At 39.1% G+C, this 17,746-nt stretch overlaps 1 protein-coding gene across 2 annotated transcripts in view; it reads left to right on the plus strand.

Moving 5' to 3' along the window:
- Positions 1-17,746, plus strand: part of Dchs2 (dachsous cadherin-related 2) — a 213,542-nt gene that overhangs the window by 136,178 nt on the left and 59,618 nt on the right. Inside the window, exons 4-10 of one of the 2 annotated variants that reach the window (XM_016003822.3) lie at positions 1,002-1,238; positions 2,153-3,163; positions 5,548-5,735; positions 6,998-7,097; positions 12,066-12,220; positions 13,750-14,593; positions 17,479-17,718. In XM_016003822.3, the coding sequence (XP_015859308.1) occupies positions 1,002-1,238; positions 2,153-3,163; positions 5,548-5,735; positions 6,998-7,097; positions 12,066-12,220; positions 13,750-14,593; positions 17,479-17,718 (2,775 nt within the window). Of the gene's footprint in view, positions 1-1,001; positions 1,239-2,152; positions 3,164-5,547; positions 5,736-6,997; positions 7,098-12,065; positions 12,221-13,749; positions 14,594-17,475; positions 17,719-17,746 lie in introns of both variants that reach the window. The other variant, XM_042279201.2, reaches the window with a different exon arrangement.

A 17,746-nucleotide genomic window follows, 5' to 3' on the forward strand; every position in this document is an offset into this window, starting at 1 on the left:
GCAACATAAATTCTTCTGATGGGGTGTGTAGACGAATTTCTAAGCAGTCTTATTAAATAAAAAAACATGGAGCCAAATAAAGAGGTGAAAGTCTTAGAGATCAGGGAAATAGTGAGAGCTACCAACCAACTTTCCCTTACCAGATCTACATTTCCAAAATGCCATGACTTCCTGTCTACCCAGGCTTTTGTTGTCTTGCTGTTCTGTCCTCTCATTGGCTCTTAGCCCAGCTACCTCATTTCCTTGTCACTGCCTGTCTGTACAGACCTCCAGGTCTCTATGGTTGGTACTGGGATTAAAGGCATGTGTCATCATGCTTGGCTCTGTTTCCTAGTATGGCCTTGAACACAAAGAGACCCTGCCTGCCAAGTGATTGGATTCAAAGCATGTGCTACCACAGCCTGACTTTTGTGTTTACTTAAAACGGATTGCTATTTCCTCTGATCTCCAGGCAAACTTTATTTATTAACATACAAATAAAATATCACCACATTTCAGCACAAATAAAATATCACCACAGGGGTGAGATGCCCCCAAAATGTCTAATGGTTGAACACTGGAAAATTATTGCTTGGAAGAATTTGGACATCATTTAAAAGCATGCTCAAGTTCCTTTGTTGTAAAATAGATGCGTCAATTGAAATTATTCAGTCAGACAGCCAATAGTATGTGAAAAGATTTATTACAAGAAATTGACTCATGCAGTTATGGGGGCTGGCAGCTTCTGTTTGGGCTGTGTCAGCTCTTACGTTCTGTCCAGGCCTTCAACTAATTCCTGGAAAAAAACGGTTGTATTCTGTCTTTGGTTTTGAATGTTAATCTCCCCTCCAAACACTGTTTGACACATACTCAGAATACTATATGATGAAATGGGAAAACCCAAGACCGAGTCAAGTGGACACATAAAATTAAATATGACATAATAGACTTTATGGACCAGACACTTCCATCGGTATTCATTGCATATTGCCTATTCATTGATTTTTCGTTCATGTACCCAGGTATTATCTACTTAACATCAACTCTCAGCCATTTGGAAGCTACCACACTTTTTCTGATGGTCTGTGCTCGAGACGGTGGGGGGCTCACAGCTGCCTCTAATGCTGATGTCACCATCCATGTTCTGCAAACCACACTGGCTCCTGCGGAGTTTGAAAGGCCCAAGTACACCTTCTCAGTTCATGAAGATGTGCCAGAAGACACTCTTGTTGGGACGGTGAAGGCAAGAGAGCCCTTGAGTAAGTGCTGAATTCTTAATGCTCCCCCAAAGTTCATTGCTGTCAAATTTCCTATTTGATCAGGTCATGCAACCTTAAGTAGCTCTTTCCTTCAGTCCACACAGAATGAATAGGAGTACACAGCTCTTGGGCGGCTTATTGCGCTTTCACTGTTCCCACCTACCTTACAATTTTTGATAAAGTCTAGGCATTTTTTTAAAAGAATGCTTAATATAGTACAGAATAATTATGATGAACAAAGTGTATGTACTTGAACATTTTTAATAAAATACACCTTACTATATTTACTTCATAACTACAACCCACACACTTACTTTATAAAGTTTTCCAGCTAAACTATCTGTAACTGCCTTTTACTACACAATGAGTTACATGGTGTTTCAGCTGAAATGTATTTTATTTAAGCATTCCCTTTTTGCTACCAATTTGGCTGATTTAGATTTTGTGCTGATGCAAAGAGCAATTGAGCAAATATTCGTGCCTGGCTTTCTTGTCATGTGTAGTGGAAGCTCTTCAGGACAAAGTCCAGGAAGAAACTCCTCTCTAAGAGTTGGTCCTTCCTGTCCCTTCTCCTCTCTCTCTCTTTCCACCTCTGTGGAGGATATTTGCTGTCCATAAGGTGGATATCATGGAAAAATACCAACATAAATTTACCTTGCCTTCTTCAAAAAGGTGTTGACATTGTTTTGTTAATGTGGTTCTCTTTCATCTAATACAAGAAAGCTAAAGAAAGCAAGGGGCTTGTTCCTTGTGCACCAGGGGCTCCCTTTGATCACTTAGAAAGTCTTAAGCCACGTGTCTCACCAGCACTTGGGGATGGGTGGAGGCTTCATGGTGTTCTTCATGGTGGGCACACATTGTTTCTTTACTTTAGCATACGCCACACACACTGTTTGCATTCTCTCTGCTTTCAGATTCCTCAGAACCTATCTCTTACCGCATTTCCTCTGGAGATCTGGGTGGAAAGTTCTCCATTCACAGGTGGCTGGGCAGTATCCGAACCCTGAAACCTCTGGACCACGAAGCACAGCCCATGATTGTCCTCACCGTCCAAGCCCAGCTCGGCAGCTCCCCAGCCTGCAGCAGCACAGAAGTGAACATAACCGTGATGGATGTCAACGACAACCGTCCTGAGTTTCCCACCGCCTCGGATGAGATTAGGATCTCCCAGACCACTCCACCTGGCACAGCCTTGTATCTTGCACGTGCAGAGGACAGAGACAGCGGGCTGAATGGACTGGTTCGGTACAGCATCGCAAGCCCTCAGCCAAGCACGTTCAGCATGGACCGAGGCCGCGGGGTGCTGTACCTCAGGGAAAGTCTGGGAGGCCAGGGGGACTTCAGGCTGACCCTGGTGGCTGAGGACCAAGGCACTCCTCCCCAGGCATCTCGGTTGGTGCTCACAGTAGTTGTTGAAAGCCAAGAACAAAGCCCAGCCATGGCTTTTGAAAATTTGGTCTATCAAGTAGAAGTTAGCGAGTTTCTCCCACTGATGACTCAAATCTTGCAGGTACAGGCCTACCCACTGCATCCATGGCATCCAGCCTCAAAGACAACATACTCCCTGGATGTCAGTGTGGACTCGACAGTGTTCGGAATCCACCCTCACACAGGGTGGATTTATCTGCAGCGACAGCTCGACTATGAATCTACACAGACGTACAGGTTTAAAGTGTTGGCGCGATTCCCAGAGGACAGATTGCTGCAGAATGTGAGCACTTTGGTAATCGTTCATGTCTTGGATGAGAACGACCATTCCCCAGTCTTCTTTCAGGACAAAGTGTTTTTGAAAGTTGAAGAGAGCCCTATCCCCCTAGGGGTAATAGGCAAAATGACAGCCATTGATGCCGACTCTGGGAAGAATGGGCAGCTGTCATATTTCCTTTTGACAGATGGAAAATTCTTCAAGATGAATCCTAACACAGGTAACTCTTTGCAGCTTCTATCCATATCTTTCAAAATCAGAATAAAAAAACCTCAAATCTTCAGATATAGCTTTAGTACGAAGACATTTTAAAATTGGGTTTTGGGAAACAGTATTTTATTACAGTTCTGTGATTTTGAAATGAAGTTAACATTGAGAAGACTCTCCCCTAGCCTGATTCGGTCTTCTTTTTCCTCCCCATCATATACTCCAGTGCCAGCCCAGGCTGCACAGTGTTTCAGTTAAAGATGGGTTGCACATAAGTTCCATGAAATTGCAATGGGGTTGAAAAACTCCCATGCATGCCCCCCCCCCCCCCGCCCTGTCTTTACTATCTCTGTTTAGTTAGTTTAGAAGCATGGCTACTTCCTCCATGTTACAGTTGCCCTCAGTATTCAGTACAGTGACCCACTGCTCAAGTTCACAGCCCAAGAGCAAGAGTGTGTCCAGAGGTGTGTTGTGAAGGCTGTGCCAGCTAGGTTTGTGAGAGTGTATTATGTTTGCAGAGTGATGACGCTGCTTGGTGAGATGTTCTCAGAATGTATCCTGACCACTAAGCAATTTGTGATGGTTTGTGATTCTATACTGAGCTAGAGGCATGGTCAGAACTGTACTGCGTAAGTCCTGGGTGAAGGATTGTTTGGGGCGGCCCTCTTGGGAGGCCTCACCCCTGTCTGATGCATACTTTCTGCAGTGTATTCCTGAAACCTGCCTCTTTGTGATCCCTGCCTTCCTATAAAGCCAGTCACCTCGTGTATGGAAAACCCTGGTGTTCTCTGCTTATGGAAAGGGGGAAATGGTTGGCCGTCTACCATTCCTTTTCCTTTCAAGACGTACCAAAGATGTCAAAAAAAAAATTTCTTTGTGTGGGTGTGAAGCATAAATGCCATCAAGGTCAAACTAAAAAGTAATTTATTATGATTTCAAAACTACTAGAAACATTTATGTCCCTATGCTCACTTTGGTAAGGAAGAAGAGAGAAAGGAATCCTCAAATGTGATGTGCTGAATCTTTGATACCTTAAATTAAAAACTAAATAGAAGACGTGACTATATTTGGAATTTTATGCTTCAGTCCCCCAAACACAATGTGTCTAAATTGCACACAGGGAACTGGAAACACAGTAATAACTGAAGTGAGAAATGGCCAGAGATGAGAAGAAGTTACCCACTTGAGCAATTTTCATGAAATAATACTCCATTTGCTAATCTGGATTTGGGGCTTCAGAGTTACAGATAGGAACTTTAAAAATGCTGCTGTGTGTATGATTTATTAAATCCCAGTTACAAAAACACTATTTAAATAAAGTTTATGTAGAAAATGCTACAATAATCAGTGTATTTAAGCTCACTGATTACGCAACTCACACAGACCTGGACTTTCCCCTTCGTCGTAGCTTTTTCCCCCTGTGCAATGTCATTTTATTTGGATTAAAAGTGAGAAAGCTTAGCAAGAAGAATGTTTGGTGTAGCTGCTTCATGTTTACTTTCTCACAGATAGATTTTTTTTTTTTCAAAAAATGGCAAGGAAGCCAGTCTAAGGCTGGACAGGAAGAAAAGCAACACATTCTTAAGGAGTGAGTGGCCTGTAAAGGCCCTTGGCAATGAGGACAGGCAGTTAGAAGTTTATTCTTAGTCTTCATGACTGAAACATGAGGGAATTTACCAAAGATAGCAATAAGCGAGAATTATAAATTAAGTTTTGAAAAGCATTGATAGCTATTTGGTAAGTCATTGTATTTTACTATGCACATATTTGGTGAGTTAAAAAAATGACATGTATAAATGACAGGTCACTGACTGGGGAATATGTTTTTCAAAGTTATTATAAAGTGATGATAATAATGGCCATAACCTAAAGTTTACAAAGTACCATAAAATATTCAATTGTGTTTGTTTCAGAGGGCAGCCCTAAGAAGTTAGCTGTGAGAGATTGTCAAGTGGGGATCTGGGAACCAAATTCAGAACTGAGGATGCCATAGCCTACATGCTTTCCTTGTTCTATGTAGCAGCATAAGAGCGAATAAACAGACATTGCAAATCTCTCAAATCATTTGTTTCTATGAATTATGAATACAAAGAATGATAAAGAATTTTTCAAGTGGTATTTTCTGGAGCAACCTCGGGGATTGTTTTGATGCAGTCTCATTATTTATCAGAGATTGGCCTTGAACCCATGATCTAATGGCCTCTGTTCCTCTGACTGATGAGCTGGCAGCAACTCTTTCAGCATTCACCCTGAGCAGAATTGCTTTTATGTGAGTGGTCTTGAGGGTCAAAGCTTTTAATTTAGCTTTTCTTTCAATGGATGATTTTGGACGTGGGTTGTCACCACCATGCCAGTATTCTAGCGCTCAGTGCCTGTCTTGCTCTGCTGTGTTCCCAGGTGAGCTGATCAATTGGCTGGCACTGGACCGTGAGCACCAGGGTCATCATCACATGACTGTCCTAGTGACAGACCATGGCTCCCCACCACGGAATGCCACCATGGTGGTTTATGTCACAATTACTGACATCAACGACAACAGGCCGTTCTTCCCACAATGTCTCCCTGGAAATGAATTTCACATCAAGGTTTGTGAAGTAGCTTTCCGGTGAGCTTGTAATGCATTTTTCAGTCATTCGTCTTGAGCACCATCTTGTGGTCAAAGTTGTGAATTTGTCGTCAGTCGTGGTATGGCATTGCGTATATTTGAACAACGTACATTCACTTATATGCTGAAATAAAGAAACTGGCTGCGTGTACTCTTCAGAACTACCCCTCCGGTTTTATTAAAAGAAATATAGTTCTGTCCATTGCATGTAGACATGATGTCACCCTGGTGTCAGTCACACTCACTCATGGGTGGCTTTCCACTGCTTTGCCTGCATCTCTGAGCAGAGCTCCTCATGTGTAGCTGATGTGCCTTACACTGATGTCACCAGGGCAGTCATTTGGGTCAGTGTTTAGTTTTGACATGAGTGAGTATCCATCATGTCAGTGTCCATCCAAAGACAGTAAAAGGTGGGTTTTGTAAGCACACACCCAACTTGTAATCATGTAGCTATGACCTGTCTTTTCATTTCCATACTTTGTATGTTTATTATTTCTATAATACGTGTGCACTATTTCATATACTTCATAAGAGAATATATATTAAATATGGATCCTAAGTATAAAAAGCTTAGCAACTACTGATCTGCAAACAATTGAATTGGATATTTAAACTCTGATCAAATATGTGTAGTGAGCAACTCAAAAGGGTGTTGAGGACGTTAGGGAATTTAAAGTGATCTTCCAAAGCCAGAGCCCAAGAAAAATCCTGGCAAAGGGAACATTATTAGAGTGATTCTTATTACATCATTAAAATGCCTTGTGTTTTATTGGACATTTGAGTTCCACCCATGAATTTCATTATCACTCCAGGAAAATTCCTACTCATGGTGAGATGTGTTTTCTGAACTAATGGTGGATATTTATGTCAAGCATATTTTGGACTGTAGCAAGCAGCCTAAACAATAACCCAAGAGACTATTGAGAGAACACTAAATTCTTTAAGAATTTAAAAAAAAATAGAAAACTATTTAATTTGACTTTGTTGTAATTAATTTATTTGCATCTTTGGCTCAAATGCTCCAGATAACTTCTTCAAAGTGAGTAAAAATGTAAACAGATAAGGTGGACTCTTTTCATGGACTTCTAACCATGTATCTTTCTGATGGCAGATATTTGAGTGAGTGTAAATTTTAGAATTGTTAGTAGGTGCTTGATATACTGTGTTCTTTCATTGAAAGGTCCACTAATGCATTCTTTAAGACTCACTGAGTCATCTGTAAGCTATTTTTCTTCTTGACAGGCTTTGGAAGGTCAGCCAGTCAATACACTGGTTACAACCGTCTTTGCAAAGGATCTTGATGAAGGACTCAGTGCAGAACTTACATACTCCATCTCTCCAGGTAAAAGTCGATATTCGCAGAGGATTTAGAGTTTTTAAAATTCCCCCTGTCACTTATCCCTGTCTAGCTCCTTTGGGAAAGACACCGTCTCCTTGATCACTTAGTACTCTTACCTAGACAACTTACAATATAAAACCAAGCTGCAAACAAAATCTATTTGCTGTCTGTAATAATCACTCCATATTTAAGAACACAAAAGAGAATATTGAAAATTTTGTGGAAACTACTAGCAACTTCCCTATGCCCTAAATAGAAACCATCCATCCTAAATGCCTGACTTGTTGAGAATCTAAAGCCCAAGTCAACTTTTATTGAAAGGAAAGAGAAAGTTAATAGATAAGAAGTGGCAACTAATTTGTGATGTGTTGGAGCACCCATTAATATCTAAGAAGACTACTCACAGGATGAGAATAAATCGTGTCTACCTACATCATACCACAAATCATACCAAGCATGTAGAACACTCTATGGTGAGTTTGTTGACATAGACTTACTTTCAAGCTCTCTTAAAATGTACAATCTTCCAGTTTGTTTCAGTAATTAGCTTTACTTGGCATTGTGTTTGAGACCATTTCAAAAGGCATTTATCTTTGACACAAACATGGGATATCAGTGACATCCTTGTCCTTGCCTGAAGCAGATTTGATTCTCCTCATGGAAAACACAAGAGATACAAGAGCGGATGGTGGAATTAGTATGCCTGCATACTCTCAGGGAGCAGTATCACCACATGATACTAGCATTTCAGAGACAACACTGTTTCAAGGGTCTTGTTCACTGTGGTGAATTCACAGAACTGACACAGGCACAGGGTGGATTTGCTACAAAGATAGTAAGTGTGAGTTTCAACACACCTGCTCAGACTTTTTCTGAACAGCATAGTGATACCTGTACTGTTATTCTATTTTTCTGAAGGGGATTTCTTCAGCTCCTTATATCAAGGTCTACACTTGCTAAGGAATCTAGGGAAAATTCCAACAGAACATGTTTTAGACCATTATGAGAAAATTGTAGAGTTTTTTTTTTTCCAAGACAGTGTTTCTCTGTTTAGCTTGGGAGTCTGTCCTGGAACTCACTATGTAGACCAGGCTGGCCTTGAACTCACAGAGCTCTGCCTGCCTCTGCCTCATGAGTGCTGGGATTAAAGGTGTGCACCACCACCAGTTTTAATAATAGGCATGAAAGGCAAATGAAATAAAAAGCTGTATGTGTAATGCTTGTGTTAGGAAAGAGGAAAAAGAAAGATGTTTAAATGTTTATTTATTGGCTTACTAATTTTCAGTCGAAATGCAAGCCATGAATATGACAAGCTGGTTCTAAAGTCATACTAGAAGAGCTAAAATAATGATTGAATAAGACACTGTCAAAAGGACAAATGGAAAATATGCCACCATAAGACTTTAATTTATAAGGATTTTAAAGGAAGACACCACGGTACAGATGCATTAACAATAGACCAGTGGACAAGATAACCCATCTAAGTACATGAAGATTTGATACACAAAATGTAGAAGACAGGTGGATCATCAATACATGATACAGACCTACTTTGTTACCCAGTGGAAAAATAAAATTACATATCTACTTCTTATGATACAAAATTATGTCATATTTAAATGTCAAAATCTTAAATCTCACAAAAGAAAGTTTAAGAGGTTGGTTACTTGACATTGGGGGTTAAAAAAAGACTTTTAAACAAGAAAAAATTTTAAAGAAGTAGATGAATGAAATTACATTAAAATTCAGGACTTCATGAAATATGTCACTGTTTACCATGTTATAAAGTCTCGGGTCATAGATTGGAAGAAAATAACTACAATCCTTGTAGTGACACAGAATTGCATTTGGCTTTATTAAGAATCCTGGAAGACCAGAAAGAAAAGGACAAATGATTTAAAAACCGAGCCAAGGATATTAATAAGCAATTTTCAGTCAGAATGACATAGACAGTTTAATACATGTCTCCCGAGGGTAACGACTTTGAAGAATGGAGTCGCAACATGTGATAAACTTACAGGGTGCCAGGTCCTAAGTAGCTCTTCCATTTGATGTCCTGGAACAGCTCACGTGTGCACTGAATGAGAAGGGACAGAATATTTGTTGAAGCTTTGTGTCACATAATCACACAATAGAGTATCTTTGAGTGAGACACTACCATGAAAATGAACTGCCTACAGCTTTATTTACATCAACCAAGACAAACCTTGAAATTTATTTGAAAAACGCAACTCACAGAAGATAAACATTCTGCTTTAGTGCCCTCGAGTTCGTCTGCGTTTCCATTGGTGACTGTCAGTGGTTCCTCATCAGCTTAGTCAGGAAGCAAATTCTCCGTCCATGCTCCTTGTTCCCCACCAGGGGGCGCCCTGATTTCTTCACATAGAAGTGTTTCAGAGCAATCCTGTTCTAGCACACTGGGGTGGAATAGCTTACTAGGACCCTGAGGTGAGTTAGATCTGTGAGATCTTTGCATCTTTCTTCTTTAATTTTGAGTGTACTCAAAGAACAGGAAACACCTCTGAGAAGCGATGAAGGTGGAGAAGCACACACAAACTCACCCTCCACACAGTCACACGCACGCACGCACACACGCACGCACGCACGCACGCACACACACATTGACCTTCAATCCTGGCCAACAAAGCCGTACTTCACATGTTTATGGTCCATGGGCTAGAGGGTAGAGCACCCTTCTCAAATAGGAAGGTGACTCTCCACAGCACAAAGATGCAGCCGATCTCAAAGTGTGAACAGGATCACTGTGTTGTTGTTTTTTTTAAGACTGCCATTTATGTAACACTGAAAAACAATGAAAATCATTCAGTCTAAAAAATGACACATTGATGTCCAGCATACATTTCTGAGTGTCGAAGATGCTATTTTTGTGGGTGCGGTTGGTTCTTGCCTTTCCATTCACCTGGGCCCAGGACTTGAGCTCAGGTTGCTAAGCTTGTGCAGTAAGTGCCTTGATCTGCTGAGCTGACTCACTGGCTCCCGGAGACGTTATTTTTAAATTAGCTTCCACGATGATGCTTGGAACACAGCAATGTCAGCATCTGATGATGTATATTGTCTGGTTTTGCTTTATCTCATTACTAAATAGAGGCAACTCTAATTAGAATATAGTAATGTAACAAAATAAAAAATATTATAATAGCAACATTATTTTTATCATTCATGAGAGCCTCCCACAGGATTCATGTGCGACAGAAATGAGCAGATGAATCAGAAATCACAACAAACAGTGTTTCTGTTTCGCAGGTGCTGACTTCATACTGTAAAGTTTTCAAAGGCAGGGCTTCTCTTCTATTTATATCCCTTAAAGCTGGTAAAGAGTGAGTGGACAGAGGTGACTCAACAGTTGTGGGAACACAGAATGACTTTGTACGCTCAGCTTTGTCTGAGGCTTTCACACCACTTGAAGTATTCAGATTTGATTAAAAATTATAGTCTATGATTTAACTAAGTACGTTGTGGAGTGAACTTAAATTACTTGCATTAATACTAACTTCTAATATGCTTTGATGTGTACATCTATCTACTCTCTACTGCAAAGGCCTAGAAATCATGAGTAACCCAGAAAGAATGAGAACTCCTATACAGAATATGGTCTCACAAAACTAGCTTCCACCAAAGGGAACCAGAAATACATGGAGAAATGACAGATTTCAGATCTTAGGCAGGAGATCCACAAGAAAAGCCTGCACTATCCTGCATATGATGCAAGGAAATTGCTACAGTGTACTGGGGCTCTGTCCAAACACCCAGGGACCAATTTTTGAAAGGATCCTACTGTTCAGTGATGAGCTAATTTGAGTATCAGTAAAGATAATAATGGTGATATGTTGAAACCCTTCCTGATAATGAACTATTCCCATAGGTTACGAAAAGAAGCTGGGAGCTAGAGAGAAAGCTCAGTGGTTATAAGCCCTCATTACTTTTCCAGAGGACCCAAGTTCAATTCCCAGCTCCCACATCAAATGACTCAGAACTGCTTGTAACTCGCTCAAGGAGCTCCAATGTCCTCTTCTTTACTCTGCAGGCATCAGTAAGCAAGCACACATGCATGCACGAACACATGCACAAATTAGTTGGAAAGAAATGTCTTTTTTATTGAAATACTCCCGTTAATAAATGAAGAGGAAGATGAAGGGGAGCTACCTTTACTTTGGAATACTTAATGAACACACAGATTTAGGCTTTGAGCCAGCAGAACCAACATCAAGACCAAAGGGGAGCTGGGCATGTGACTCTGAAGGGAAATATAGTATTTCCCTTGTGATGTACTCTCCAAAAATTCTACCAAAATTCAATCAGTTCTCCAGAGCTACCTCCTGATAGAAAGCACTTCAAGGAAATATATATATATTTAAGGAAAAGTGAAAGGAATTACGAAAGAATTAAGCTGTATATTGTAGGTGTAGCAACCAAATCTAGGCCATTGCTGATCCAGTGTTAGTGAATCTCAAAGGCAAAACATACATGTGGATGGCAGAAATCTGTAGATGGCCTTACTATGTAGCCCAGGAGGGCACACCACAATTTTCCTATTATATTATAGGCTCATGCACCACCATGCCTAGCTATCTACTTTTTTATTTTTATGTGCTTAAACTAAAAAAACATCTTTTCTATATTTTAGTGACAAATAAATAACAAATTAACATATTTAGTAACAATAAATAACAAATTCATATTAACTGTGCATAGAAACGTGAAAGCTAGAGAGATTAAAGTGGTGTTGTGTGCTGTTTCTGATACATGTATATATCAATATATTATAAAATATTAAATATGGTAAATAGCTCCTCAGACCCTCAAGGAATTAAAACCAAATTAATGTACTATAGCTCTCAAACTCTCAAGAAATTTAAAGCAAATACACGTTCTGAAATACGAACACATTAACTGAATTGATCCCGTCTTCTGCTTTCTGAACTAATTTAGTTTCTTCATTTTTGTGTATAGATTATCCTGCTCACTTTAAAATTGATGCCAACAATGGTGAAATCAGAACCACCACAATACTTTCCCATGACTACAGACCTTCCTATAGGATGACAGTTATTGCCAGTGACCAGGGAGTGCCCCCACTGCAAGGACAGGCAATTATTAATATTCAGGTAATGTTATCAACATAAAATGTGGAAGAACATTCTGAGAGTACCATTTGATTTTTAAACAAATAGATAGTATGAAGACATTCTCAGTATGTGGATCCCATTTCAAGAGTGTATCACATATAATACTTACCTTCTTGTTATTTGGAAAAAATTAAATATAATAACTTTTGAACTAGTGATGTGTAGTTCTTGACAAGCTATCCTTCACTACAGAGACATTTGTATTGCTTTGGATGTGATGTGCAAAATGTGACTTTTCTCTTACTTCTGATTGCAATGAGTTGGTAAGTAAGCAGGAGGTCTTTGTACATAAACAAATGGCCTCAGGATAAATCACATGGGCTTTTTAAAGTTTTAAAGCTTATAACAATTATTTGAGATCTGTAGATGTAACCAATCATCTTTTTAAAATAAGAAACACAGAGCCAATGTAAAAGAGAAAGCCGAGAGGTCAGAGCTCAGAGATAAAATCTTACCTCCTGCAGTGCTCCTAACTTCCCTGAGAGTGAGCTACTTCCTGTTTGTCTGTGTTTAAATAGTCTTTCTGTTCTGCCTTCTCATTGGTTCTAAACCCAACCACATGACTGCCTCATCACTGCCTGTAAGTACCGCCCTCCAGGTCTTAAAGGCATATGTCTCCAATACTGGCTGTATCCCTGAACACACAGAAATCTACCTAGCTCTTCTAACCACCACGCTCTTACTATGGCTCTAATAGCTCTGACCCCAAGGCAACTTTATTTATTAACATAAAATTAAAATCACATTTCAGTACAAATAAAATATCACCATAGAGATCCATATGTGAAAGCTTTGCATTAATCAAGTACAGCAACAGCAACAACAACAACAACAGCAAGTCATGGGAGAATTACCTACAGCCAGTCAACATTAAGGTGTCTATTCATAACAAGACTCTTTATTGATCACATGATAATAAGCAATGTTAGCACAGTATAAATACAATATAGACTTATATGTATATAATAACAAAGAGTTTATTTTCACCAAGACTACTGTTTTCAAACTATGTCTTTCATAATTAAAGTGTGAGTTAGGAGAAAAATTGATGTGGTCAAACCTTTAGTTCTTTGTTTCAACAAAGATACTTGATATTTCAATGCCCAAAGGTGTCATTGTGGCTAGACTGATCTCCAGGATTTGGGATCATTTGGAGAATTAGCTGTCCAACATTCACATTGAAGAATTACCAAGTATGTTCCAAAAGAACCATACACAGCCTCACAAAACAGTCATTCGTGTATTACATCAAAGTTAAAAAGTGGGAAACTATTTTATTCTTTCCTATGTAGAACAAATTTCAATCTTTTGATACATTAGAATTATATTAAAAGAGGTTTTCTTATTAACACATATATAAAATACAAATAGAAATCAGCTTCATATATATATATATATATGTATATGTGTGTGTGTGTGTGTTGATGTTTAAACTTACCTTTTAATAATGATACTTGAAGCTAGCTTCAAAGTACTACTGTATGAACAGTTTTTTTTCCTTATTTTAGGTGATACCACTCTCCAAAGGGATGGTTTTTACATCTCAGAATATCAGACATTTAGTGATCCCAGAAAACACGAAGCCTGCAAAAGTCATGAGCCTGCTGAAGTCGCCTGACACCCTTCAACAGCACCATAGTGGGAAGTTACACTTTAGTATCGTTGCAGAGGACAAGGATGGCCACTTTGAAATTGACAGCTCTACAGGAGACTTGTTCCTCTCCAAGGAACTCGATTACGAAATGACATCTCATTATCTCATCAGGGTGATTTCTAAAGACCATAGTCAAAGCCCTCCCTGGAACAGCACAGTCTTCCTTAGTGTTGATGTGGAAGATCAGAATGACCATTCCCCATCCTTCCAGGATGAGTTCGTTGTGATAAGTGTAGAGGAGAATGTGCCTGTAGGGACTTTGGTGTATGTCTTCAATGCTAAAGATGGTGATGGCAGTTTTCTGAACAGTAGGATACAATACTTCGCAGAATCCAGCCATGTTGGAATGAACCCGTTTCTCATCCACCCCTCTTCTGGCACACTGGTCACCGCATCTCCCCTGGACAGAGAGAATGTTCCAACTTTCATACTGACCATAACTGCATCCGATCAGGCTGTGAATGTGACAGACCGGCGATGGAGGTCACTGATAGCAGAAGTGGTGATTTTGGATGTGAATGACCACAGCCCCACCTTTGTGTCCCATCCCATCACCTTTGTCAGAGAGGATGCCGAAGTGGGCTCCCTGGTGCACCGTGTAAGTGCCCAGGATCCAGATGCAGAGATGAATGGAAAAGTAACATACAGCATCCTCTCAGGAAATGAGGACATGGTCTTCATATTAGACAGGTCATCAGGTACAGTGCTCTGGATACCACTTCTAAATTATTTTATTTTATTTTATTTTACTAAATATTTCATTATGTTTTGTTTGAGAGGAGTTCTCATATATGCCAAGATGGCTTCAAAGCCACTATGTAGCTGAGGATGACTTAGAACTCCTGATCTGCCTTTCTCTGCTTCCCACGTACTAAGATTGCAGGAATATGCCATTATGACCAACTTTATTGAAAGAAAATTTAACATGAGAACAATGTTCCTAACATTTTGATTCACAGAATACAATATTCTTGACTATGGACTTGGTGCTGTTCAGTTAAACTCAAAGGTCATCCTTTTTACATAATCTAAACCATTTTTTTTCATTTTCCTGTCTCTGGATCTTTGGCAAGCACCATTCCTCTTGATAGTTCTGTAAATATGATTATTTTAAAGAGCTTAGATAAATAGAGTCAGGCAATGTTTGTCTTCATATGATTAGCCTATTTCAGTCAACACAGTGTCTTCAATATCCAGACTTATAACAGAATTCTCTCATGATTTTTAAGAACCATAGCTTGCATGTATCATATTTTCTATCTCTATTCATCTGCTGATAGACATTTGAATTATTTTGAACTTTGACTATTATGAGCAGTACAGAAGTGAACTTGACATTGCCAATACTTCTTGGAGACCCTGACTTCAATTCTTTTGCATAAATACCCAGAAGTGGTGTTGCTGGGATATTTGACACTTTAATTATAATTAAACCAATTTTAAAACTTCTATGGCTTCTCTGGAAAGATGGGGCTTTATGGCACTTTTGCTAACTTAAAAACTATTTTTGAGGAATTGCCATAATTTTTTCTACTCGAAACATTTTGTATTAAAACCAACATTGTGCAAGGATTTAAATTTCTCTGCATCCCTACCAACTTTTCTTGTTTATTGTTCTATAGCAGAACCATCCTGGTAGTTGTTGTGTGACAGAATTTTCCTGGAGAGTTGCAACACACACACACACACACACACACACACACACACACACACGCACGCACGCACGCACGCACGCACGGACGCACTGATATATATCACAGATACTGTATTCAGAGAACTAAGTTTATTGAACTGTTTGTTGATATTAGCTGTGCTTTGTAGCTGACTGTATCTTGTGGGCTGGGGATACAATAGCTACTATCATGAATCTTTGAGGTAGGAATACTACTGTAAGTAAAGCAAGGTGACTTTATGCCAAATCAACATCATTATACAAAGACTTTCATGTGAAAATTAGCCTTTAGATCATGCAAGCCAGCCCTGATTAGTAACTGAAAATAACACACAGGTTTTAATGGCTGAATTCTTTGCTCTTTAGGGACATTGCTTTTCACAACAGTTGTAGCATTTTAGTTTTTACATCAGCATTTACTCAATGGCATTCACTCTGCACTGATATTTCATCTGTCTTGCTGTCACCATGTTGCCAAGAGGCTGCCACTATTTTTTTTTAAACGTGATATGTTAAAAAAAAAAAGAGTATATGCAAAGTATCAGCCCTGTGAGTTTGGAAATGAACTTTCCTTTATGTGAGTTTTCAGGACATTTAAAAAAACTTATGGAATACTATCTAATTGTCTGTAAAATAGTGATTTCAACATGAACCTTAGGAAAAAAATCTCAGATGTAAACTATTTGGCCAGCTGTGAAGAACATTATTTGGAATTAAAGTGAATGTGAGGATTTGGAAGTTGTGAGCATAGTTGTTTCTATTCTGCTGGGAAATTTTATCAGAACATTTCTCAAATCCTGACATATGGTTCCCTTCTGAGGCTTGCATGAACACCACCTAAGTGCCCAGCTGACAGGAGATTCTCCAGACACAGGCTGATGATTTCTGCAAGAGCTGTGCCTCTCCTCAGAGCTGATTTAATGGTCCTTTAAATGCTTTCCAAGATGCTCAGGGAAGGTCTGTTTCATCCTGTTAAAGAGGAAGAATAAAATTGAATTGTGTCCTAGTAATGCCGGCATCATGAATCTGGAGCTATTACAATGGCTATTTCTTTTGAGGTATTTTTCAAAGACGTAAAATGATAATTGCAGAATGTATCCATATGAGGTGGGAGTTTTCTTTTTTCCTCTCACAATGCTCATGTTTCTAATAAAAAATAAAACATAGTGAGTTTTCCTATAGCCCCAATGTATAGAAGGATAGGTAATTATTGAAAAAAACTATTTCAAAAATCTGATTCAATATTTAATTATTTGAAGAAAAATTTTAGGAAGGCAGTCAGCAATCCTAAAAGAAATATATGACAGTTATTAACCTATAATGACTATCATTGTAGAGCACGGCACAGACATGGGTTATGTGGCTCAATGCAGTGGGATAGATAGTGGCTCATTTGTGAAGTTTATGGTATGAATTGCAACATCTGTGCCCTTTATTGTTCATAAAGCAAATGGTGGTCAACCAAGAGTACATATAACAGAAGGCAATTCCTTAACAGGAATCAGATGTGCTGCCCAACAGAGTCATAGGCACATTTTTATAACATGGTTACTTCTAAGTGTGTCATGTGTCACAGAATATATGTTATTGGAATCATAGATACTTTTAAAAGTGAGGGAAATGTTGGGTACACTAGTAATTTTGATATAGGCCCCTTACTAGATAATCATGTAGAATAGACTTTTAAAATTGTCATTTGTCTTTATAACTTAAATTGACTTTTCTGACCAAGAATGTTAGTAGATAATAGATGAATTTAAAGTTGGTTCAATAAATTTCATTCTCTTTTTTATGATTCATTCTTTAGCAATGAAAGCTGAGTTTTTAAGTACGCAACATAAGCTGAGGTAGAATAAGTGATCCTATGCCAAACAGCACCCATAGCCCACCATGCCTTTTCTTCCAAAGCAGGCTTGCTGAGGACAGCTTGTCCTCTGGATTATGAAGTGAAAACTCAGCACATCCTGATCCTCGTGGCCCATGATGGTGGCACACCAGCACTTTCTTCATCCCAGACTCTGACAGTCACTGTCCTTGATGTCAATGATGAGGCACCAGTATTTAAGCAACTTCTGTATGAAACTTCAGTTAAAGAAAACCAAAGTCCTGGGGCGTTTGTCACAAGGGTTGAAGCTGAAGACACCGATTCAGGTAATCTGAAAACTATTGGAACCTAGGT

This window comes from Peromyscus maniculatus, chromosome 6 (genome assembly GCF_049852395.1).
Source record: "Peromyscus maniculatus bairdii isolate BWxNUB_F1_BW_parent chromosome 6, HU_Pman_BW_mat_3.1, whole genome shotgun sequence".
In the NCBI taxonomy this organism is placed as follows: domain Eukaryota; kingdom Metazoa; phylum Chordata; class Mammalia; order Rodentia; family Cricetidae; genus Peromyscus; species Peromyscus maniculatus.